At 36.0% G+C, this 25,146-nt stretch overlaps 1 protein-coding gene across 1 annotated transcript in view; it reads right to left on the bottom strand.

The window, feature by feature from the left end:
* The window catches only part of LOC107568412 (glutamate receptor ionotropic, delta-2-like), a gene marked incomplete at its 5' end in the record, with an annotated part of 188,150 nt that overhangs the window by 110,426 nt on the left and 52,578 nt on the right, over positions 1 to 25,146 (bottom strand). Inside the window, one exon of the mRNA XM_016254389.1 lies at positions 21,355 to 21,474. Coding sequence (XP_016109875.1) covers positions 21,355 to 21,474 — 120 coding nt within the window. The remainder of the gene's footprint in view (positions 1 to 21,354; positions 21,475 to 25,146) is intronic.

The following is a 25,146-nucleotide window of genomic DNA, read 5'->3' as shown; positions in this document are numbered from 1 at the left end:
ACATCACGTGCAGTTAGGACACCGTGTTACAGAACCCAAAGTTTAAAGTGGTAGTGCATGTACTGTAAATTAGTTTCTAACTTTTTTGTAAACAAAATTGTGGAAACAAATTGCTAAAATTACATGCGTACATTTAGGAGAGATGCCAACAAATTATTATCAGTGCAAATCTAAACAAGAACAACTGGTCTGACAGGGCCAGCAGGAAAAAAAACACACTTTTGAGACCTGTTTTCTCTGTTTTCAATTAAAATCACACCATCCATGCAATGAACATACTGCCTATACTGACCTACACTTCTATTTAGTTCTCCACCTCAGTGCATCCATGTTCACAGGATTAGCAACTGTGTCTAGCAATTAATTTGAGCAGTTATGCCTTCCCACGCCAGGACGCTCCACTGGGACCTTATGGGACGTATTGCTATACTAACATATTGCAGGCAAGGTCATATCAATAGAGCCCTGCCTCAGGCAATTTGTAAACAGTACCTCACAAGTAGTTTGGAGATCAATCGCCAGAAATAAAATGCTGACGATGCAAAGCAGCACCTGCCATGCAAATGGCCTAAGCATGACTGCCCACACAGGCTTATTTAAGCATCATCACGACAGTCATCTTAAATCAAACTCATCCCGAGCATCTCAGCAAGCATATTTCAAAAACACCTCAATACGCTGGCTGACGTGTGGTTTTGCCATCAAATATAGATGAGCAGGCTTTCATTTTGCAGCAAACTTACAATTATGCCCAGAATCCTTCAAGAGTCAAATGAGGTTACATTTTAGTAAATGGTTATATTACATGCCATCATCTTCTACAAACACTGATATATAAATTTACCATCAGAAGCTTACCAAAGATTATATATATTAGGAACTATATATATATATATATATATATATATATATATATATTGTAGCATTTGGACCAATCAGACACACAGCTATTTGTTATATTTAACAAAACCACTAAAAACTCATCTGTTCCACCTTTATTTGACCATCTAACTCTAACACTTTCTATTCTATTTTAATTCTACTTTATCTATATTTATCTTCTTTTTTTATTTAAAAAAACTAACAAAAAAAAAACTTTCTCTATATATATATATATATATATATATATATATATTGTAGCATTTGGACCAATCAGACACACAGCTATTTGTTATATTTAACAAATAATCTCTAATGCCCCCAGGGCCAACTATGAGGGTCTATGGACCCTTCCCCCGAAATGCAACTAACACCTCAAAAGGGCAGAACAGGCCTCTGGTTCCATGGCAACCAGGACACCTTTGCTAGACCAGATAAACTTTACGACCTAATGGCATGTTGAGAGTTCTCCCTCTCACTACATTTTCCATAGGAAAGACATATAATGCACAGCAAAATGGACTCTTCTCTAATTAATTCATAGCAAAACCTTTCTATGAATGAACACACATATCCTCAGGTCATTGTGTATACCATTACTGTTCTTGAATATTGTCTTTTGCATTGTACACTCTTAAAAATAAAGGTGCTTCAAAAGGTTCTTCAAGCGATGCCATAGAAGAACCATTTTAGTTCTACAAAGAACCATTCAGTCAAAGGTTCTTTAAAGAACCATCTCTTTCTTACCTTTTTGTAATCTGAAGAACCTTCTTTTGCCACAAAGAACCTTTTGTGAAACAGAAAGGTTCTTCAGATGTTAAAGGTTCTTTATGGAACCATTTAGACAAAAAGGTTCTTCTATGGCATCGTGTATACTCTTTTATGTATGTTATGATAGATCACTAGTTAATATAACCTCACCTATATCATGTTTGGTCTCTATGAATTCGTCTTCGGATGATCTAAATGAGAGTGCATATTACATGTTGATACCTATGTAACATATTAATGTTCTAAGAATATTTACTAGTTTGTGCATCAACACCCAATCGAATTACATATGCGAAATACCATGCTTGGAGACAAAGAGTCGTAAACTTTCCCTCCAAAAGTTCAAGGCACCATTGGCTCTTTGATCCCCCGGAGGTGTGAGCTCAATATGAGATAAAGCTCTCACATCAGTGACCCGCCTCGGTCAGTCTGCGGTTCTGTTAGATACGGAGAAGATGAGGATGTGAGCTAGAAGTCTTCTGTACCTTAAGTCTGAGCCAGGCCTCGGCCTTGACTTTCCATTCACCAAAGATCCTAGGATCTCAGCTGATGTCTCTTTTAGCTCTTTTTCACTTTCCACTGGGAAGAAATTTCCAGTCACCATCGAGTCAGAACATCTTTGGAATTCATCTCTCTTCAAACCCGGAAGAACGTGATCGCAAGTCCAAAACCTTGAAACCATCAAGACTTTCATCTGAGACTGCATCCGGACACTCGTTCAACAACCAAGGCAATGCAAGTATCATACATTTAACTAAACGAAACAGAGGTTTAGTATAAGTGGTAGATCACGTTGTAAAACGGCACTGATGGTTTTTAACTCAGGTGGTTCTGACTCATTCTCCATAACTGCATTCTCTGGTTTCTCTAATGGCTTCATTCATCCTCTTTAGCTTCCATTTTGTATGCACGCGTGAGTTTATGTATGTTTGTATGTTTGTTTGTTTGTTAGACTAGTTTGTGTTAGTGTTTAGTTAATAAAAGTCTTGTGCACAAATTACACGAGTTTCTGATTCTGCCTTGCAAATTAATTGTCCCTTTACAATTCTGATCCTTACTACATGCTCTAATGCATTAATACTGTATGAAAGTATTTTCTGTGGCCACGGAAATATCCTTTCCTAGAGTTGATATGAACTTAAGCTGAATGTTCGCTGGACGAACAGATTGGTTGATGGCAATTTAATTCTGCTACAGTTACTACTGGCAGCTGATATAAATAATTGTAATTAATCATAATTAACTGTAATTATTTATATACATTTCCCTTTTGAGCTAATTTGCTACATATACAGTATAGATATATGTATATAAAACAATTAGTTTTCTTAATGAGTTTGTGACGTGGTTTTTGTATATCATCAATGGTTGTGAAAACAACAAATAAGCCATCATTTATTCATTCGTTATACATAATATATATTTTGTTCATGATAACTAGAAAAACAATTAGAAGTATATACTGTATATATATAATAATTAAAATATTTGTGACATGCAGTTTTGATTTAATTTAAAAAATCCAACTGTTAAATACATATATGTATACAAATAGCTTTTTATAATTAAATTATATTAAAATATTTTATATTATATTTTTTTTACATATTTTTTACTGTTACCATTTAAATGATAATATTCATAACATTATTAAAATTATTATAAAATACGGAAATATTAAAAATAAACAAGAGTTTCTTAAATTGTATAATACTATTCTGAATATATGTAAATATTATAATATAAATGGAATATTTTCTATAACAGAAGAACTGACTCTCCGAGTAGTAGTAGAATCCATTAATAGGCTGAACGTAGCAGATGCCTCCACTCTACCTCTGACACAGCTGACATCTGAACTATCAGGTGGTCTGTTAGTTTCTATCAATGGTATGAATTGATTTTACCCACAAACACACATCAATACACCCATCTGATAATGAGGTTGTCTAATGAGAGAAAAAGATTCAGCTAAGGCAAAGTCCCTTCAGGGTTTCCAGTCTATTCTGTTTCGTTCAAGAGAAACCACACTGAGGTCTACCACAACCGCCCCCATGGAAATGAAGTACAAGACATGTACAAATGTTCAATAAAGTAACATTTTCTCTCTGTGTGTGCTAAACTAAAGCAGAATTAAGGGTTGGGAGACTGCAGGGTTGTGACACAGCACGCTAGGGACTGCTGAAAGGAGTGAGGAGCTCCGGGCTGTACATCAAAGTTCAGTCTGCGCTCTTTGCTGGGCAGATCCTGTGTGAATGGAATAAAATCATACACAAATGGACTGAAACTATTGAGCTCCATCCCTCTGTACAACTGACCTAATGACACCTGCACTGTATCCGCATTGTAAAAAGGCTTGTTCTTAATGAGTATTTTTCTTGTTGTCCAGTAAAAATATTTAAACATCGTTCAAATAAGATGCTTGAGAAGCACAATTGTGTAAGATAATATGTTTTTACATAATATTTAGTTGGAAGCAAAAACTGCATATTACAAGGTCACCAAACAGTTGCAAAAATAACCGGTAACACTTTAGACCTCTAAAAATCTCATTATTAAGCTTATTGGCATGCATATTACTAGCATAATGGTTGTTTATTAGTATTTATAAAGCACATATTAAATGTATTTTTCTGACTTTTTCAAGCTAGAAATGTACTCTTTACATTCAAGTTCATTTCATATGGTTTTCAAAACTTTTATTTTGTTGAAAAAATCTAAATAGAGACATTTTTACTACTCGCCTTCGACTATTGGACTCCACTGTATTGCACAGTCAGACCTGAGGAATATGTTATGCTAAGGCTTTTTAATATGTTCAGTTTCAGCTTCAGTTTACTCTAAATGTCATGTGGTATAACTATCAAGTAAAAGTTCATAACATTTAAATCTTGAATACATGTGATTGAGTGTACAAATCTTAATTATTTTTTAAAAAGGTATTTAAAATATATCTAGTAGAGACTGCTGAACATTAATAAGCACTGTAAGTATGTGTCTCACCTGAATTAGTGAAATGTTGTTTAGATTCAGTCGGAAGAGGTAGTTTCTGCAGATAAAAAAAAAGAGAGAGATTGAAAAAGGTTAGATTGATATGATCTATCAACTGAAGATGCAATGAAAATGTACCCTTAATATGCCAAGGGAAATTAAAAATAAAATGGGGTCCAAAAGTCTGAGACCTCTAGTGAAAATGGTTCTGTTTTTCATTTATTTACACACACACACACACATACACATACATATACATATACATATACATATACATATATATATATATATTACTAGCATAATGGCTGTTTTAGCATTTATAAAGCACATATTGTCTTTTTCTGCATTGCATATTTGAGATCCTTTAATCCAAGCCCATATCTAAAATTAACAACTACCTTACTAACTATTAATAAGCAGGAATTACAAACGCCTGTTTTTACCTGACTGTAGCTGTTTTCCTACAGACAAACAGACTTTCTTTTGTTAATTGAATTAGGATAAGCTTATGTCAGATGTTACTCTGCTTTACCTGAGATCAACTATAATTAAACTATGAAAAGTAAAAGTGCTGTACATAAATTCAAATTGACAATTATTGATGCTTACAAACACATTCATAAAATATTTACAAAGTGGAAAAAACGCAGTCCCTAGCGTTTCTGATTAAAAGAGTTTTGTAAACACAATTATCAGTTCAAATGAAATATTCATTTGAACTAATGATTGGATAAACAGTAATGAATTTGACTGTAATGCTGGACTAAAGCCAATCTATTTAATATTTAATCTTCAGACACAGCACAGGGCTTCAGAGAGGTGAACGTGTGAGCCATTTTAATAAAGCTTTGCGAACAAAGTCAATTAGTTCATACAAAAGATTAAAAACAATTCTAAATTGAGATTGAAAAATTGTGAGCCTATGTTTTTCAGTATAAATTCACTAAAGTCAAAGATTCATCACCTGACGTATACACTAATTAGTTTTTGAAGTTCCCAGAAAGGCCATCTTTGAGCTTACAGCAAGCATTATTAATAATTATTTCTTAGAAATTTCATTATCGGGGAAAACAAAATATTTGTAATAAAATAAAAACAATCCTGTATTCACTGTCTAGGCCAAAACACTGTCTGTTTGTAATAGGCTAGATCGAAATGATGCTGTATATTGTTTCTAACCGAGACACAACATTCTGCAAACTTTTATTAAATGCACACAAACAGATGTACAGTATATGTCATATATTGTGGTAATCTATACTATTATAATCTATACTTCTTCAAAGTTTATATAGCATTATGAGTTATATTAAGTGTTTTATTTTAAACATTTAAAGTTAAGCTCATTTATAATACGTTTTAATTTTGTTTTATGTTTTATTTGAATCATTTTGCCCAAAGCAAGTAATGAATGCCAATATTTGATGCAGAAAAATAAAGATATCTACAAAAAAATATTGAATAATTTAGAAAAATCTTATTCAAAACAGAATCATTGAATTATGATTAGAATGTTCATAAAGACAATGAATAAAGCAAAATGAAAAATAAATATGCTTTGTTGAAATTTTGATATTATCTTCATCTAATTCTGCCTGCACATTACATTTGCATATGTACAGAAACAAAAACATGCTTGCATCCATGTGATGTTTAAATCAATACAGATCAGATATAACGTTGCTCTTGACAAAAGCAAGGACTCTTAACGGAGTGTACTTCCTTCTTTACCGCCACCTTAAAAATTAGAGCTGGGTACAGACTATCATGCCCTTCAGCAATATCTAGGGCAACTGTGAAATACTTCCTCCTCATCCTATTAAGACATTGACAGAGTGTGGACTGACTCAACCTTCTCCAACAACATACCTCCCAGGGAAAGCAAGGGAGCGAGCCAGAGACCGACAAACAGAGAGAAGACAGGAACGACTGTGAATGCCTCTTTCTCCTTCATATTTAAAGCAGTTTTAAAGTTGATGCTGCCCTTAAGTCCTGCCCCAAAACAGCATTATGAGGCGGCTGAATGGAAAAGTCCAAAAGACTTGCGGGATCCTGACCCCAGATCCCTGCATCCTCTCTTTATCCGCTGCTTGAGGCCTGAGGCGGTGGGCTTCGGGGACACACTAATTCAGTCATGAGGAAACGTTCTGTATATTGGATTAGCCCACATCATAAAGCCTGTATGATGTAGCCTCACTTCCTGCCAGCAGATAATGATGTGGCCCTGTTGAATATTTCAGGCTGTGGATTGTTAAGTGCTTTTTCACGGGGGAATGCTGTTGTGCACTTTTGCTGTCTAACTGTGGTGTGATGCTCCATCTCTCCCTGGAGGAAGCACCTGGAAAGAGCACTGACCCTGATACTAAGATACTCTTTAATTAGACTTACTACAGAGACGGACAGGGAATTTTTTCTTCTTTACACTCATGAATAAAATTGCATGAGGAGTATTAGGAAAGTAATGATTAAAGATGTATGTGATTTAAAGGGACAGTTCAGCCACAAACGAAAACCACATGACTTATGCAACCACTTTTATGGTGATTTTGCATCCTTTTTTGAAGCTTGACAGGGCCAGTTTTCATTCACTTTCATTTTATGGAAAAAAGCAGCCAGGATATTCTTCAGAAATTCAGCAGAAGAAAAAAAGTCATATGGGTTTGGAAAAACATGTGAATGAAATGGAAAATCTTTTCAAAATATACTTTAAAACAATGTGGCAAGCTAGAAATGTACTCTTAATATTCAAGCTCATTTCATATGGTTTTAAAAACTTTTATTTACTCTAAATGTGATGTGGTGTAATTATCAAGTACAAGTTCATAACATTTAAAGGTCCCATATTGTACACCTTTCTGGAGTTTTATTTGAGGTTTTGATGTCCTTAAGAATATATTTGCGGTATAAGTACCAAAAAACATCTCAATATATTTTTACAGCTCCTCTCTCTGTGTGAATTTTACTGTGGACTGACTGTTTTGAAACTTATATGGTAGTTAAATAGCCCCTAGACCTCAGTAATCGTGAAAAACGCCAGGAAATTTCAGTTTTGACAATATGGAACTTTTAAATATTGAATACATGTGAGTGTACAAACCTATTTTTTTAAAGGTAAAAAATGTATTTAAAATATATTTTCCAAGGTATTATGTGTGTGTGTGTGTGTGTGTGTGTGTGTATGTATATATAGTATATATATATATATATATATATATAAATATATATTAAACATCAATTATTAATTAATTATAAATATCATTAAATTTTTGGCGAGTTGCACACAATTACATTTTCCTTATCTTGCCTTGTCAAAAAATATTAAATTAAGTTTATTATTACGATGATATTTAAAAAAAATTCAGCAGAAATTTCAGAAATTTAACAGAATAAATTAAGTCATATGGATTTGGAAAAAACATGTCAAAAGTACAATATATGGGCATTCATGAAAAAATAAATGAAATATCTTTTAAAATCTAGTTTATTTTATTTAGTTTATTTAGTTAATTATTATTATTATTATTATTATTATTGTGGCTTGGTCCCCTCTATGACATAATTTCCTCCTTTTTCTGCATGCTGGACACTGCATGTTTTCTGCACAATACATGAATTTGAATTGGCAGACAAAATCTTTCCAAAAATAATAAGCAGTTTGTTAAAATATTATTAAAACTGCTTCCCAAAAATAACAAAATTAATTTTAAATTCAGAAATTATAAACAAGTTCATTACAAAAGAGACTTGAGAGCTGGAAGGACACATGATTCTTGCCTTTTTGTCCAGCACAGGCAATAGCCTTGGGCATTACGTTGAGGAATGGGGAAGCGAACAACCACATTTCTTTTATGAATATCTCTGACTTACGAAACTTTTCAGAGTTTCAGAGCTGGCATTGAATCAACCTCACTCTTTGCTTTTGTGATAAAAACACTTGGTGCTTTCACACTTTTGCTTGACCTTTAGTAAAGCAGACACAGCACCTGTGGCACACACTAGGTTTTTTTTCTGACGGCTTCATCAGCACTTGACAATTACCAGCAGGCAGCAGAGGAGCCTGCGGTGATCAAAGCCTCACACACCAAAGAAAGGGGAAAAAATTAGAGAAAGAAGGAGAGAGAAACAACTGGCAAGTCTAGGCACTGAAGTATGGAGAGGTGAGGACACTATAGACTCGCTGGGTTGTGTTAATCCGGCTGGAGCGGGAACATGGGAATGTGCTGATCCGCACAGGCATGGAGAGACTAAACGGCACTGTCTGTGGTAATCCTCGGGTTTACATGCTGTAATTCTACTGGAAGACGGCAGGAGGGCACACTGGGGGTCTGATCTAGAACCCCCACCTACGACCAGAGCATTCAATACACCCTCTACTAATGAGCAAGGTCACTTCAAGATTTATGAAGGTAAATTTAAGACTTAAGACCTTTTGTAGACCAATTAAAGAGGGTACATGCCTATCTATCTATCTATCTATCTATCTATCTATCTATCTATCTATCTATCTATCTATCTATCTATCTATCTATCTATCTATCTATCTATCTATCACCACTCTGTAAAGAATGCTGTTTAACCCTGTGTTTTCTTTCAAAGTCTCTTTTTCTTGGCAAAACAGCATAATAAATAAATAACAATCACAGGGTACTTTGTTCGGTACCCTGTAATTTCTCCTCCAAATAAAATGGATGTTTCGCTCACTACAAGTCTTAAGATGTTCCCCAGTGCCAAAACAGATATTTGTTCCAGCGAAGTCGAGGCATTGACAGGCACCTCTGCTTTGAGGACTACGCTTCTCTATACTGAGGGACATTCATCCTGTGGGAGAGCAAGAGATGTTTATCTCTACGACTATTCACAGCGTGCAGCCACAATACAAACACTAAATACACAGCCATAAATAAATAATGAACAAAAAGGGAAGATTTCAGATTTCTGAAAACATTGCAGAAGAATATGTGAAGAGCATGAGATCACATTACAGAAAAACGTGTTTGCGGAGATGACAGCACGATCATAGTCTGGAAAAAAATAGCTTGTTTGGCTTTCTATGTAAACATCTAAGTTACATTTTATACATTTGAAAATGAGGTAAAAAAACAGCAACGATACACCTCGAATTGTATTGCAGGTATTCACAAAATAAACCACCAAGCCTTAAAGAGCCACCAAGTCACCAACCCCCTGTTTACATGTCTATATGGTGTATTTGATATGCTTAATAACAAATCATGTGCAAATTCATCAACAACATTAAGCATTTTCTCATTAAAATAGCAGTGTACAAAAGGCCTGTTTCCTACAATCACAAATATTTAACCAATCCCCTCATCTTGCAGGATGGGGCTTTTCATATCATTAATAAAGTATTTCTATCTAAGGATGTTGATTTTTTTTCAAAAGGCAGCTATCTGAGATCTATCTAAAATTATGTGTCCAATGATGTAGAGAGCGATGCATAAAATCCATTACCATTCTCAGACATCGACTTGCAGATGGCCCTGTATAACTTGCTTTTCCTTTTCTTCTGATTTCTTCAGAATCAGTTTCTGGTTCAAACATATATGATGAAATTAATCCAATATTGGCACTTGCCACAGTGTAGTGTTCAGTACTTCAGTTAACCAAGTGGAGCAGGTGTGAGCTGGTCTGATTGAGTGGAGGCAGGGACTAAGTTGCACATTTTTGGTCCACATATACTAAATGAGGTAAGGGTGTGGGGTTATATTCAAGCGATTTTAAGGCAAGATAGGAAAAATTTTTTAAGTATGCAATTTTGATTATCAAAGATAAATCTAATAGGGATAAAATTAGTGACTGCAGGGGTACTTTGGGTGCGTTCACAAGTCCATCTATTGTTAAAAGTGTAGCGATGTATGGAGTACGTCTCACACAGAAGTCATGGTAAAACCCAAGTAGGCAAATCCACACGGCCAACCAGAACCCGCAGTGAAATTTGTGTAGCAAAATCTTTTGGGTTTCGCAATTTTGTATTTTACACTTTCAGAAAAAAGAGGTAAAAAAGTTGTCACTGGGGCAGTATCCTTATCAGTTTCTAACATGTACACTTTAGGTACTAATAAGTACATTTACAGTATCTATATGCACCTTTAGAGGTAAATAAAGTGCATACATTTTTAAAAGGTACAGCCCCAGTGACAGCTTTTGTACTTTTTTTTCTGAGTTTGTAAGTAAAGTGACCAAAATTATTATACTGTCAGTTCAAGTAAAAGTGTATTTTTTAAATCTCAAAAGAGGTTTAACCTGACTTTATTCACATTATAACCAGGGTTTGAAATGAACACTCGCCAACCCGCCAAATGCGGGTAAAAATCAGCTGTGGCGGGTAACGCTGTCAAATCACTAGCCAGTTTGGTGGGGTACTTTTTTGTAAGTTATGTTCACTCATTAATTTCTTTGTGAAGTTCATGCAAGCCAAATCTGCGCAGGTTTAGCACAAATACTGAACTCGTGAGACATCCTGACATTATCGAGTATATTGCAAAAACCAAACAAAACACATCTAAGTTACAAAGTGCACGCATGTAGATGTGATGTAGCCTGGTTAGACTAAATTTGTGCTGTGCACATTTAGAGTGCATTCTTTCATTGCATGATTCAGTCTGTTAATATGCATTACGAATGATCACATAATTCAAGATAAGGGGGTTGGAAAATGTATATATTTATATCAATTCATATAGTTAATATCACACGAAGAGTGCCGTTTAAAAAAATAATAAATCAGCATGGTTACAAATGTGATATTGCTTTTATACAACAGTTCAATAAACAATAAGTTAATATCAAGAGACTTACATTTTAGACACCATATTGGCTGTTTTTGCGTTATTTCGCCAACAGAAAACATTCCAAACACAGCGCTGTTTTGCGTCTCTGAGCAAAATCAACCGTTTAAATGATTCGGTTAATTCGCAATGACTCACTTAACAGTGACTTGCTGCCAGTTACTGGTGGATTTAATTTCACATTTAAAGTATCTTTTAATTTTTTAAATAATTTAAATATCACTATTCAACATTTCATGTTTAAAATATCAAAACATTATTTATGCATTTGTAACTGCAGGTTAAAGCATCCCATGTCCCTCTAAGCTGCATTAACATGTGTAAATACATCTAAATGCCACTTAATATTCAACTTCTGCAAAGATTAATTTTATCGATACTGATGTCATTTGTTTAGTAACAGCCTAAATGTAGTATTGTTATAATTGCCTGATTAAATGTAAGAATTTGACTCAAAAGATGATGCACACTTTTAGTAAAAATGGATTTATAAAGGTAAAAATGCCCATAAAAGGTAAAAATCAATCTAAACTTATTGGAAAAGATTAATTTTTATCACTGCTGTGAACTGACCACACAGAATATGAAGAATATCAAAAACTTTAGGAGTCAGTTGTCCACGGTATCCTTAAGATATCAGCACAATAACACATTCAGCAAAATATTGTCTAATTATCTTTATCAATAAAATCCAATAAAATATTGAGATATTATTTTTTGTCAATATCGCACACCCTTAGTACCGACACAAAATTATTTGCAACAGTCGCTTTGTCATGTAGACAGCCTCAAGCTGTTGGTTTATTTCGGGGTTTTTTTGGCTGGTAGAAGTTATGAATGGCCGGTAAATTAAAAATTGAGTAGCCAAATTGGCTGGTGAGTAAAAAAGTTAATTTCAATCCCTGATTATAACCTAAATTCATTAAAGGGGTGATGATGTGATTTCCTTTCTTTTTGGAGTGTTACAAGCTGTTCGTGAATAGATAAGATCCCTAAAGTTGCAAAGACTAAAATCTCAAACCCAAAGAGATATTCTTTATAAAAGTTAAGACTGGTCCATGCCCTTCTAAAATGCCTCGTTCAAACACCTTCAACAATACGTCTACGTCACTGTGTGGGAAGATTTGCATAACACCGCCCAAATGTTCACGCTAAGAAAGAAGGCGTAACTTTATTGTTGCTGCCACCACCGCCGCCATGTCGTGAAGATGCTCTGTGTTTCGTTGCGAAAGCGAAAATACTTTGTTTGGCCTTCCAAAAGAGGACACGACTAGAAATCAGTGGTTAAGTTGTATTTACAACACTGTTCCAGAACAGTTCAACCCAAATATTCAGATATGTGCAGCGCATTTTATGGAGGACTGTTTCCTGATCCTGGGAGAGTAGACTACAATGCCGGCTGTTCTGACTCACAGACTGTAAGTACGTTTTCATATTTAAAGGACTTGCCACTGATTCAAACGCGAGTTTTGAGCATTGTAGAGTAGCGCTCATTGTTTGTCATTTCTCCGCTCACAAATGCAGACATGGTTTTACATGTATATAAGACAGTATAAGTCATTATAATCCATAATTATGTCCCCACTGGATGCAACAAATGCCTCGTTTATAATGGGTTTTATTGGTTTTGTCTCGTCGCTCCGGGACATGGCATCACAGTATGGTAAGGGGCGTAACATTTCCGTCACACGCTTGAGGTATTCGGCCAATCACAACGCACTGGATAGTTGGCCAATCAGAGCACACCTCGCTTTTCAGACCGATGAGCTTTGTAAAAATCGACGCGTTTCAGAAAGGCGGGGCATAGAGGAGAAACAATAATGTACAGTATGTGGAAAATAATGTGTTTTTTTAACCTTAAACTGCATAAACACATTTCATTACACCAAATACACAAAATAATGTTCTTTTTAGCAACATCATATGACCCCTTTAACACAACCAGGATTGTGATCTGAAATTTCTATAATATTATATTTAAGAGATTGTCTTAAAGAAAACTCTCCTAGCCAAATTCTATACACGAACAAGAGGAACTTTAGCTCAATAGAATAAATACATATTCGCCTTCTGGAAAAAAAGTAATAGATCTCTGTATAAGTCCACAAAGTGGAAATGAGGAGTGGAGTGGAACAAAGAAGTAAATATGGGACAGCAGCGAACAAAAGCGCAGCTATGCCCAGCTCTTCTTCCATATCTATTCAATCACTTCCTCGTTTAACAATATGATAATACAATTCTTGTCACACATGCGGAGGAAAATATCTTTTCTACTCTTGGAAAATTGAAGAGTGGCTGCAGTTGAAAAGAGAAATCCAAGGCATTTAACACATTGGCAATCTACAGGGAGACGTCTAGACAAAATGTGGCAAAAAAAGTGTGCAGCTCTAAAGCAGCACAAATCAATGATTGCCCTGCTCGTCCGCTCTCTCTCTCTCTCTCTCTCTCTACCTCCAACCCTACAGGCCGCGACAGCTCCTCTCAAAGAACATCTGAATCTACCTAATGGAATGGAAAATTGGGGGAAATGGGGAGTCAGACCCGAGGGGATATCTTACCCCACTGTACAGTTTTCACATATTTAACACAGGCGCTTCTACAACCTTGCCTTGCGCGTCAGCGAACACATTAATGCACATCACCCTGTCGTAAAGGTGCCAGGGCCATTTACGAATATTAATATAACACACTCAAAGTCATGCTGTACTACTCTGGCCATACCCTGAGGGCCGCCTTTACCTAGTCACAAAACAGAGTTTGTTTCGGGTCTTAAATGCTTTGTAGCTCACTGTTGAGAATGATCGAAGTGTGCAAATGCAGGCGCTTGTAGCTACGCAAACTCAGTTTTGTGATGCTGAAATGTGTCAAACCTAAATCTGCTGAAAGCATAAACTGTTTTCTGAGGTCAGTTTTCTCGTTCAGGTCAACTACTGTCATGAAGAAAGATAATCTTGTTAAATCCGTTAGCTAAAGCTGGCGTGGTTAATTAGCCAGCAAAACAACATCCAAACTGATGGCACACACATTTGATGATAAGCTTAAACCATCCGATTCATCTGCGCAAAATAAATATTTTCCATCGCAAGCAAATTCAACCACAGATGGTGATAGAGAGCCCAGAATTGCTACTTGCGCAAACTACACTACTGTTCAAATGTCTGAAGTCAGATTTTCTTTTTATGAAATTCATATTTTTATTCAGCAAGGATGCATAAAAAGGGTCAAAAGTGACAGTAAAGACACTATGATTTTACAATAGATTTCTATTTGCTTTGTAATTCTTAACTTTTGAGCAAAGAATCCTGAAAACAAAGTATCACCGTTTCCACAAAACCAGCACAGCTGTTTCAACATTAAAGGAACACTCCCCTATTTTTGAAAATAGGCTCATTTTCCAACTCCCCTAGAGTTAAACAGTTTTACCATTTTTGCATCCATTCAGCCGATCTCCGGGTCTGGTGGTAGCACAAAATCATATTACGCAGCGCCTGAAAATAGTCCCAGCTACACTCTAAAAATACTGGGTTAAATATAACCCAGCGCTGGGTTATATTTAACCCAGTATTTTTAGAGTGTAGCTGGGACTATTTTCAGGCGCTGCGTAATATGATTTTGTGCTACCACCAGACCCGGAGATCGGCTGAATGGATGCAAAAATGGTAAAACTGTTTAACTCTAGGGGAGTTGGAAAATGAGCCTATTTTGAAAAATAGTGGAGTGTTCCTTTAACAATAAATCTTTCTTAAGCACCAATTTGGCATATTGGAATGATTTCTGAAGGATCATGTGACACTGAAGACTGGAGTAATGGCTGCTAAAAATTCAGCTTTGTATCACAGGAACAAATTACATTTTAAAATATATTAAACTAGAAAACAGTTATTTCAAATTGTAATAATATTTCACAATATTACTGTTTTTAACTGCATTTTTGATCAAATAAATACAGCTTTGGTGAGCATAAGAGACTTCTTTCAAATAACGAAAATCTTACCAACCCCAAACTTTTCATCTGTAATATATGTTTCAAAGCTAATGATGTAGCAGATGTTAGAAACTCTATATGTAAGTTTTAACTACCTTGGTGCTTGCTGATGGTCATGCATAGTTAATGAGTGGCTGATGCTGAAGGGACGTTAAGCTGGCTAGTAATAAACTTTCCTACCTCTCTATTCCCAGTGACATCTACCTAGCCTCTTCTTTTTCTCTGCACATATTCCCACCTCTTTCGGCTCAGTGGACTTTCACATTAGCGCAAACTCCATCACATAATCCCCACTGATTGCTCAACCTGTTCTCTAATACATTTTCAATGAAGGCAAAAACAAAAGAATATTTTGTATCCCAGCAGGGATGATTAGCCAAAATGGCTAATCGAGCAATTACGCCACAGTAAAGCTTTTAGATGTTTTGATATATAGAGAGGTGAGCCGAATGTAGCCAATGGATTTAATGATGTGGAAAACTAATTCTTGCATGGTGGTAAAACTAATTATGACTGATTGCTTTGAACCATTATAATGGAAATATGGACAAAGTACATATCTACATATCTCCGTAGTGGTGTATACACAGGGGCCCCCAAAAAAGTTATTCAAAATCTAAATTACAGCTGGAAATAAACAAAATTTTAGGATTTTGTGGAATGCAAAACATAGATTTTAAAACCTTTTTTTTCTCAACTTTTCACTCAAATTGCAGTGTATATAATATAATTTTTATCAAATCAAAACTACCAGCCACCATTTGAATCTCTGCCACCATTTGAATCTCTGAGCTGGAGATGGTGGTCAGTGGAAGGATGTAAAGCAGGATGCTGAAATATTGCCATCACTCATTACCCTGGAGTCACCTTCACACCAATTACCCCACCAACAAGTCTATGTTAGGAACAAAAGCCATTAAAAAGCCTGTTCAGAAGGGGCTGATAATGTTCTGGACAATTGACCATATGAAAAGGGACCAAGGGTTTGTGCAATCTGTTGTGACACTGTTAAAATGTGGAGTGAAAAACTACAAATATTCTTTCAGTAAGACTCTCAAGAGTGTTTGCAGAGTTTTTCAGCAGGCTGGAAAAACATCCCCCTCACAGGAGGAAGCTGAGACAACTACTGCTAATGTGTTAGCAGGGGGTCACATTAAACAGGTTTTGTTTTCTGGTCAACGTCAACAAGTGTGGAAACACATTGTGTATGTCTGGAAACACAGCAGTTAATTGGAGAGATGTTTAAAACACAAGTGGCATCAACATATGCACAGGACTTGTGAAAAACTGCCATTCTGATCATCTATACTATTTGTTTGCAAATTATCAAGCTAGTGTAAATATAGATTGTTCACTGAGAAATAAACAAACAAGATACTTTATAAAGAGGGGCCGAAATAGCACAAATCAGTTCTTAATTAGTACATGAAATATTTAAACGTACTTAAAATTGAGTGGCCAAGTTTCTTGCTTAATCATAAACGTCATTACGTTTCATTTGATGTATAGTTAAAAAACTAAACTAACAGGGTAAGAGAAATAACCTTAACTCAAAGATACATTATATATATAAAAAAACGCGATTTTGCTTCAAGGAAACCTCAAGGGCCATCTAAAAGGGATAGTTTACCTAAAAATGAAAATTCTGTCATTATTTACTCACTTTCATGTCGTTCCAAACCCATAAGACCTTTGTTCATCTTCTGAACACAAATTAAGATATTTTTGATGAAATTCAAAAGCTTTCTGACCCTGCATAGACAGCAACTCATCTACCACATTCAAGGCCCAGAAAGGTATAAGGACATCATTAAAATAGTCCATGTGTTCTATGTCAGAAAGCCAGCTCCTGCGTCAACAGCATCACACGCATGTGTCGTGAAAATCTTACCAACCCCAAACTTTTCATCTGTAATATATGTTTCAAAGCTAATGATGTAGCAGATGTTAGAAACTCTATATGTAAGTTTTAACTACCTTGGTGCTTGCTGATGGTCATGCATAGTTAATGAGTGGCTGATGCTGAAGGGACGTTAAGCTGGCTAGTAATAAACTTTCCTACCTCTCTATTCCCAGTGACATCTACCTAGCCTCTTCTTTTTCTCTGCACATATTCCCACCTCTTTCGGCTCAGTGGACTTTCACATTAGCGCAAACTCCATCACATAATCCCCACTGATTGCTCAACCTGTTCTCTAATACATTTTCAATGAAGGCAAAAACAAAAGAATATTTTGTATCCCAGCAGGGATGATTAGCCAAAATGGCTAATCGAGCAATTACGCCACAGTAAAGCTTTTAGATGTTTTGATATATAGAGAGGTGAGCCGAATGTAGCCAATGGATTTAATGATGTGGAAAACTAATTCTTGCATGGTGGTAAAACTAATTATGACTGATTGCTTTGAACCATTATAATGGAAATATGGACAAAGTACATATCTACATATCTCCGTAGTGGTGTATACACAGGGGCCCCCAAAAAAGTTATTCAAAATCTAAATTACAGCTGGAAATAAACAAAATTTTAGGATTTTGTGGAATGCAAAACATAGATTTTAAAACCTTTTTTTTCTCAACTTTTCACTCAAATTGCAGTGTATATAATATAATTTTTATCAAATCAAAACTACCAGCCACCATTTGAATCTCTGCCACCATTTGAATCTCTGAGCTGGAGATGGTGGTCAGTGGAAGGATGTAAAGCAGGATGCTGAAATATTGCCATCACTCATTACCCTGGAGTCACCTTCACACCAATTACCCCACCAACAAGTCTATGTTAGGAACAAAAGCCATTAAAAAGCCTGTTCAGAAGGGGCTGATAATGTTCTGGACAATTGACCATATGAAAAGGGACCAAGGGTTTGTGCAATCTGTTGTGACACTGTTAAAATGTGGAGTGAAAAACTACAAATATTCTTTCAGTAAGACTCTCAAGAGTGTTTGCAGAGTTTTTCAGCAGGCTGGAAAAACATCCCCCTCACAGGAGGAAGCTGAGACAACTACTGCTAATGTGTTAGCAGGGGGTCACATTAAACAGGTTTTGTTTTCTGGTCAACGTCAACAAGTGTGGAAACACATTGTGTATGTCTGGAAACACAGCAGTTAATTGGAGAGATGTTTAAAACACAAGTGGCATCAACATATGCACAGGACTTGTGAAAAACTGCCATTCTGATCATCTATACTATTTGTTTGCAAATTATCAAGCTAGTGTAAATATAGATTGTTCACTGAGAAATAAACAAACAAGATACTTTATAAAGAGGGGCCGAAATAGCACAAATCAGTTCTTAATTAGTACATGAAATATTTAAACGTACTTAAAATTGAGTGGCCAAGTTTCTTGCTTAATCATAAACGTCATTACGTTTCATTTGATGTATAGTTAAAAAACTAAACTAACAGGGTAAGAGAAATAACCTTAACTCAAAGATACATTATATATATAAAAAAACGCGATTTTGCTTCAAGGAAACCTCAAGGGCCATCTAAAAGGGATAGTTTACCTAAAAATGAAAATTCTGTCATTATTTACTCACTTTCATGTCGTTCCAAACCCATAAGACCTTTGTTCATCTTCTGAACACAAATTAAGATATTTTTGATGAAATTCAAAAGCTTTCTGACCCTGCATAGACAGCAACTCATCTACCACATTCAAGGCCCAGAAAGGTATAAGGACATCATTAAAATAGTCCATGTGTTCTATGTCAGAACGCCAGCTCCTGCGTCAACAGCATCACACGCATGTGTCGTGATACTCTCATGAACGCGTGGTGAAGACTGACATGGAAAATTACATCTACCACATTCAAGGCCCAGAAAGGTATAAGGACATCATTAAAATAGTCCATGTGTTCTATGTCAGAAAGCCAGCTCCTGCGTCAACAGCATCACACGCATGTGTCGTGATACTCTCATGAACGCGTGGTGAAGACTGACATGGAAAATTACAGTTGAACCACTGATGTCACAAGCACTATTTTAACAATGTCCTTACTATCTTTCTGAGCCTTGAACATGAAAGTTGCATTGCTGTCTATGCAGCGTCAGAAAACTCTCTGATTTCATCAAAAATATCTTAATTTCTGTTCCGAAGTTGAACAAAGGTCTTCTGGGTTTGGAATGACATGATGGTGAGTAATTAATAAAGGAAATGTTCATTTTTTGGGTAAATTTATCCCTTTAACTTATTTTAGAATTTTATATATTTTATGAACATCTAAAAGTCTTTATCCAAATTATTTAAATTAACAACTGCCATTTAATATATACGGTATATGTATGGCTTAAAATGGCGTAATCATTCAAGCTTCAAGCTCAATATAATCGTTAATAAAATCAAAACAAGGGTAAGGAACTGTACTGAACACAGGTGGCCTCTTTACTGCAAACTCAAACTAAACATTTCTTCATGCGCTTTCCCAACAGTAGTGAGCAGAAGCCATTATAACAAGCCGTCCGCAATTATCCACTCTGATTAAAGAACCTTGCTTAATGTAACTACTTTGTACTTAAAAGATTCATTTCATCTTTTGGAAGTGCAGCACAGATCTTGTTTGTGTCAGAGACTATTATCTTTAATGAAATCTGACAATTTAATTTGTGCATGATGGCAGTGAGGTTGCAGTGAGTTCCAGTGGATGAGAGGAAGTGGCGTTATTAAAGGACTCTAGCCTGTTGTCTGATGGTTGTCTGTGGACTTTGGCACACCGGAGTCCTCAAGGACAATCACTGACCATCTGATTAACATCTCATATCAGATCACATCGCTTACACTGGTATGGGTCAGATTTTTATAGAAATAGTTTACCCAAAAATGAAAATTTACTAAAAGCTTTTACCCTCAGGCCATCCAAGATGAAGGTGGGTTTGTTTCTTCATCTGAACAGATTTGGAGAAATCTAGAATTACATAACTTGCTCACCAGTGTATCCTCTGCAGTGAATGGGTGCTGTCAGAATGAGAGTTTACACAGCTGTCCTTATTATTGGGTGAACTATGCCTTTAAAAAATAATAAATAAATAATGTTGCAGTTCATGAAGTGACTGATTAGCATGCAAATAACAATTATATTTACTCACCAAAGCCATTTGGGTATTGTTAATTTTGGACCCTGTTTACACCAACTCCACTAGCTACTGTAGGTTCATTTGCTTTCTGCTCTGATAAACTGTGCTGTAAAACTAGTGTACCAGAAAGTGGCTTTCAATTTAATTTGTGTTTTTAACTACTGCATAATAAATAACCTTTTCATTGATTGTTTCAAAATTGTAGAAATCAAAGTGAAATCTCAGATGTTTGCAACCTAAATGCTAAAAAGTGCGACAGAGTGCTTTTGTGTAACCACAAGGAACGTATAAATGACTTCCTGATCAGCAACTGAGGCAAATCAGTTATTTCATTTATTTCAGTTAAATAAACAAGTCCAACTTATTTCTCCAGACGGGTGGAGATTGGGGTATCCCCATCAGAGAGCGTTAGCCACATTATTCAGCTCCAAAGCTGCCGTTCTGTCATGAGCAATTGATCCACATTCCGTGGGGGAAGACAGAGACAGATTAGGACCAATATTTGAATGAGCAAATACACATAAATATGACTAAAGTAATTAACGACAAACGAATGGAAAGAACAGATTAATTATCTTGCGGATCACTGGGGGACGACTCTTATGTTACTGCTGCTTAACTACCTCCTCACTCCACCAAAGCTGAGACGAACAGACAAGCAAACAACAGAAAAACTGATAAACAATGCGTGCTGATGCACTGCGCTCTCTGAGGGAGGCTGATGGAATTCATTAGGCTTCTGTGATTATCAATTAAAATCCAAAAGCTCTTTGAATTAAGACAATTGTTTTTCTGAAACGTCGAAACTGATATTGTGGGTTTGAGTGGGATGTTTCTTACCCGGCTGACTCCACGGCCGCGGTCCTCTCCGTAGTTGGTGCCCAGGATCTCAAAGTAGATGTTGGGGTTAGTGCCGTTATCATTAAACTCCAGCAATCTGGTCAGACCACTTACACCTCCCTGCAAAAAAACAAAAACAAAGTGATATATAAATCAAATGATTACGTTTGACATGTGTTTGACATGGCTGCCATCTAATGAAAACCATGTGGATAAAAATGTCTCATTAACCACTTACACATTATATATGTGTAATTATCTCCCCACTAGTGGCACTGCAGAGAACTGCAAAATAGGGCCTTAACACACTGCTGTCATCAGCTAGAAAATCCCGCACGTAAGCCACACCATTGGTTGAGTCAATGCTGTTGTGTCAACCCAGTCAGACCAGTCAAACAAAATGGACAGAATGGTGCCACCAGGGAGGTCTTTTAATGTGTAATTTATGCTTTGTGTGCTATTCTTTAAGTATCCAATAATAATAATAATAATAATAATAATAATATACACTATCATTCAAAAGTATGGGGTCAGGAAGTTTTTTATATACTTTTATTCAGAAAGGATGCATTAAATTGATTAAAAGTCACAAAGGCATTTACAATGTGACAAAAGATTTCTGTTTCAAATTATGTTTTTTAACTTTCTAGTTATCAAAGAATCCTGAAAATCTCGTTTCTCGATTTATACAAAAAAGCAGCATAACTGTTTTCAACATTAATAATTATAATAAATGCTTTTTTGAGATCAAATCAGCATATAAGCAAATTAGAATGATTTCTGAGGGCTAAAAATTCAGCTTTGCCATTAGAAATATTTTACATAACAAAATTAAAATAAATGATTAAATAAATAAATAGTTTATATTTAATAACCTCGACCCCTTGGGGTGCACATTTTATGTCATAAAGGGGGAAGAAAATCTCTTTAATGCCTTTAATCAGAGCATGGCACAGTGGTTTGTGTACATGTTCCAACATATTACAGTATAGAGCTCATGTAGCTGATGAGTGTTTTGAGTCCAACTTGTGAAATTTGCTGATTATGCCCCTCTTGTCCCTACCATTTTTCCCTCCTCTCTCTACTGTCTCTATGAGCAAAAAGGCCTCGCTCTTGTCCTCCCATTTTTTTTGTCAGCACCCTTAATTTGAACTCCAAAATAACTCCACAGCATCATTTCAACCTACAAAAATCCCCAGTCCTAAACCGCATCCAAAACATGTCCTGCCCAGCGACAACCCACATGAACAGACAGATAATTGTTGTAAATTCACTCTACCAATACCAGTGCTGACAGAACGAATTAGACAGCCAATTATAAAAGCTGATGAGCGCTTTCCAAACGAGTTCACCAACTGCTGCTTTATAAAGCCGATACACACAAACATCCCCTAATTAAGCTGTAAAGCGATGTTCCAGTCCAAACAGTCCTGTGGGAATTGAATACAAGGCCATTATGCAGCTGATGTACAGTAAAATAAGTATGTTACACTCCGTGCCATTTCAATATATTTATATATTGCATGCCTGCGCTCCCAGACATCCCTTCGAAACAAGGTTGTTAAAATCTAGGCAGATTCCAAGGTGGTACGAGCCAGTGTGTTCTTGCGGTCACCCAGTGTCTGAATAAATCGCCCTATCTGCTTTAATACCGCTGTCACACATGTGAGAGCCGGCCGAGAGGTGATATCTCTACTGTGGGATGGCAGGGAGGATCAGATACATGTGGATACAGGAGGAACAGTACATCCCTTAGGGGGTAAAGCCGTTACCCACCAAGTACGGTGTTAAACCAGCACTCAGTCACTAGCCCTGTAACATCGACTGTCATCTCACCCCAGGCAGTGAGCCATTTCTGTGGCCCTGCTGTACACCAGGCAGACAGAAGGGAGGAGAGTTTCACTGTACCACAACATCCCCCCTCTCCCCAACCGGCACCCAGATAGAGACTCCTTACGGTCCTCAAAACCAAACAGTCATTCGGTTTCCAACGCAAATGCATCCAAGGTCAAACTACATCTCTTTATTCACAGCAGGGCTCAGTGTTAGGAACTTTTCTGTTGGTCTGGTCACGTTTTGCTTCATACTGCCAACATTTTCACAGGCCTTTAACAATGTATTTATGTGCCTGAATGCCATGCCATTAAATGCTATGGATAGTTCACCCAAAAATGAACATTCATTATTCATGTCATTCCAAACCTGTATTACTTTCTTTCTTCTATGGAACTTTTTACATATAGTGAAAGTGATTGAGACTGGTGCTCAAAAGCTATAAAAATGGATGGAAAAAACTGTATAAAAGTAGTACATATGACTTGTGCACTAGGCTATATTCCTAGTCTTCTCAAGCCAATATGATAATTGTGTGTGACAAACAGACCAAAATTGAAGTCTTTATTCACTAAAAATCTTGGCATGTGCACTAGATCTGGCTGCAAGTAGTGACGTCTGATTCATGAATGAATCATTATTGTGATTCATATCAAAAACATTCATTGATCCAGTTCACCAAACCGGCTGTTTTCCACTTGGATGGTGGCTGATTTTTTTTACATTTTAATCTTTTAAGGAAATGTTTTAATGATTTTTATAAAAATAAAAAAGTGAAATTCAAAAATACAGTTTTAAATGATAATACATTAAAAAATATTGCAATAAATTAATTAATTGATAAATAATCATCAATTTTTTTTTCCTGAACGTACTGCAATTTTGTTTTTACATACAATAACACTATTATTAAAAGTGAAAAATATTAATACAAAACAGGGCTCCAGACTAAAACGTGATAAACGCCATTTTTACAAAAATTGAGTTTCCGCCAAAATCAGTATTTTATCTGGTCGGCATTGAAAAGTCCATTTTAATTATACGCAAAATGCGATATCCGCCGAGTTATTCTGTCATGTTTTCTCCCTTTTTTTCCAAACCGCGACTCTCTCTTCTCTGCAGAATGCGATATATCCGCTCAACCAATCACAGCGCACCATTTCACGCACTGTAAACAGTAACAACCAATCACAGCGCACCATTCCACGGACTCTAGACAGTAAAGGCGGCACTTTGAATACACCCGGCATCCTAGTTTTCCTCATCTACTTTGTATTTTGTGATCAACAAGCAAACTTAGGGCTGCACGATAAATCGCATGTAATTGTCATGTGCATCTCGTCAGTAAAGCCGGTTCTGTGATTAATAGTAAATCTCCATCACGTGCTTTCAGATGGAGCGGCATTTAATACACAGAGCCGTAGATCACTGCAATATCGCGTTCATAATCGCAGATGAGTCGCATTCGATTATGAATGCGATATTGAGTAGCTTGTCAGTGTAAGTGTTTTTATTTATGCCATTAATGTTTTTGTTAATACAGCGTATAGCACTAGTCAACTAAATGAATGCAACATGGCAAAGATGAATGCACTTTTGGAAGTTGAATGTAAGGGAAATTTCATTTTGGAATTACTGTGGTTTAATGTCATATTGTTGTTCATGTATGTTCATGGTGACATTTTCTTTTATTGTTGTAATTAATTTATAGAATTAACAAGATTTCCCGTTGAATTCATTTTGGGAGTGATGATTGATTGAATATATTTTTAGTCCAGTGCCTGCATATAAGATTAGTATTGACCAAGTTCAGAGGCTGTCATATGTGGATCAACTTACTATGTTGTGTATTTTCAACAGTTTCAATATGAAAAATAACTTTTATATTGATTCAATGGATTTATTGCATTTTGGGAAAAAAAAAACGTGTCATGGATTTATTGCATTTTGGGGAAAAAA

This window comes from Sinocyclocheilus grahami, unplaced genomic scaffold (assembly GCF_001515645.1).
Source record: "Sinocyclocheilus grahami isolate Dianchi unplaced genomic scaffold, SAMN03320097.WGS_v1.1 scaffold1241.1, whole genome shotgun sequence".
NCBI lineage: Eukaryota > Metazoa > Chordata > Actinopteri > Cypriniformes > Cyprinidae > Sinocyclocheilus > Sinocyclocheilus grahami.
Note: the sequence above shows the minus strand (reverse complement) of the source record. Positions and strands in the feature narration are given on the sequence as shown.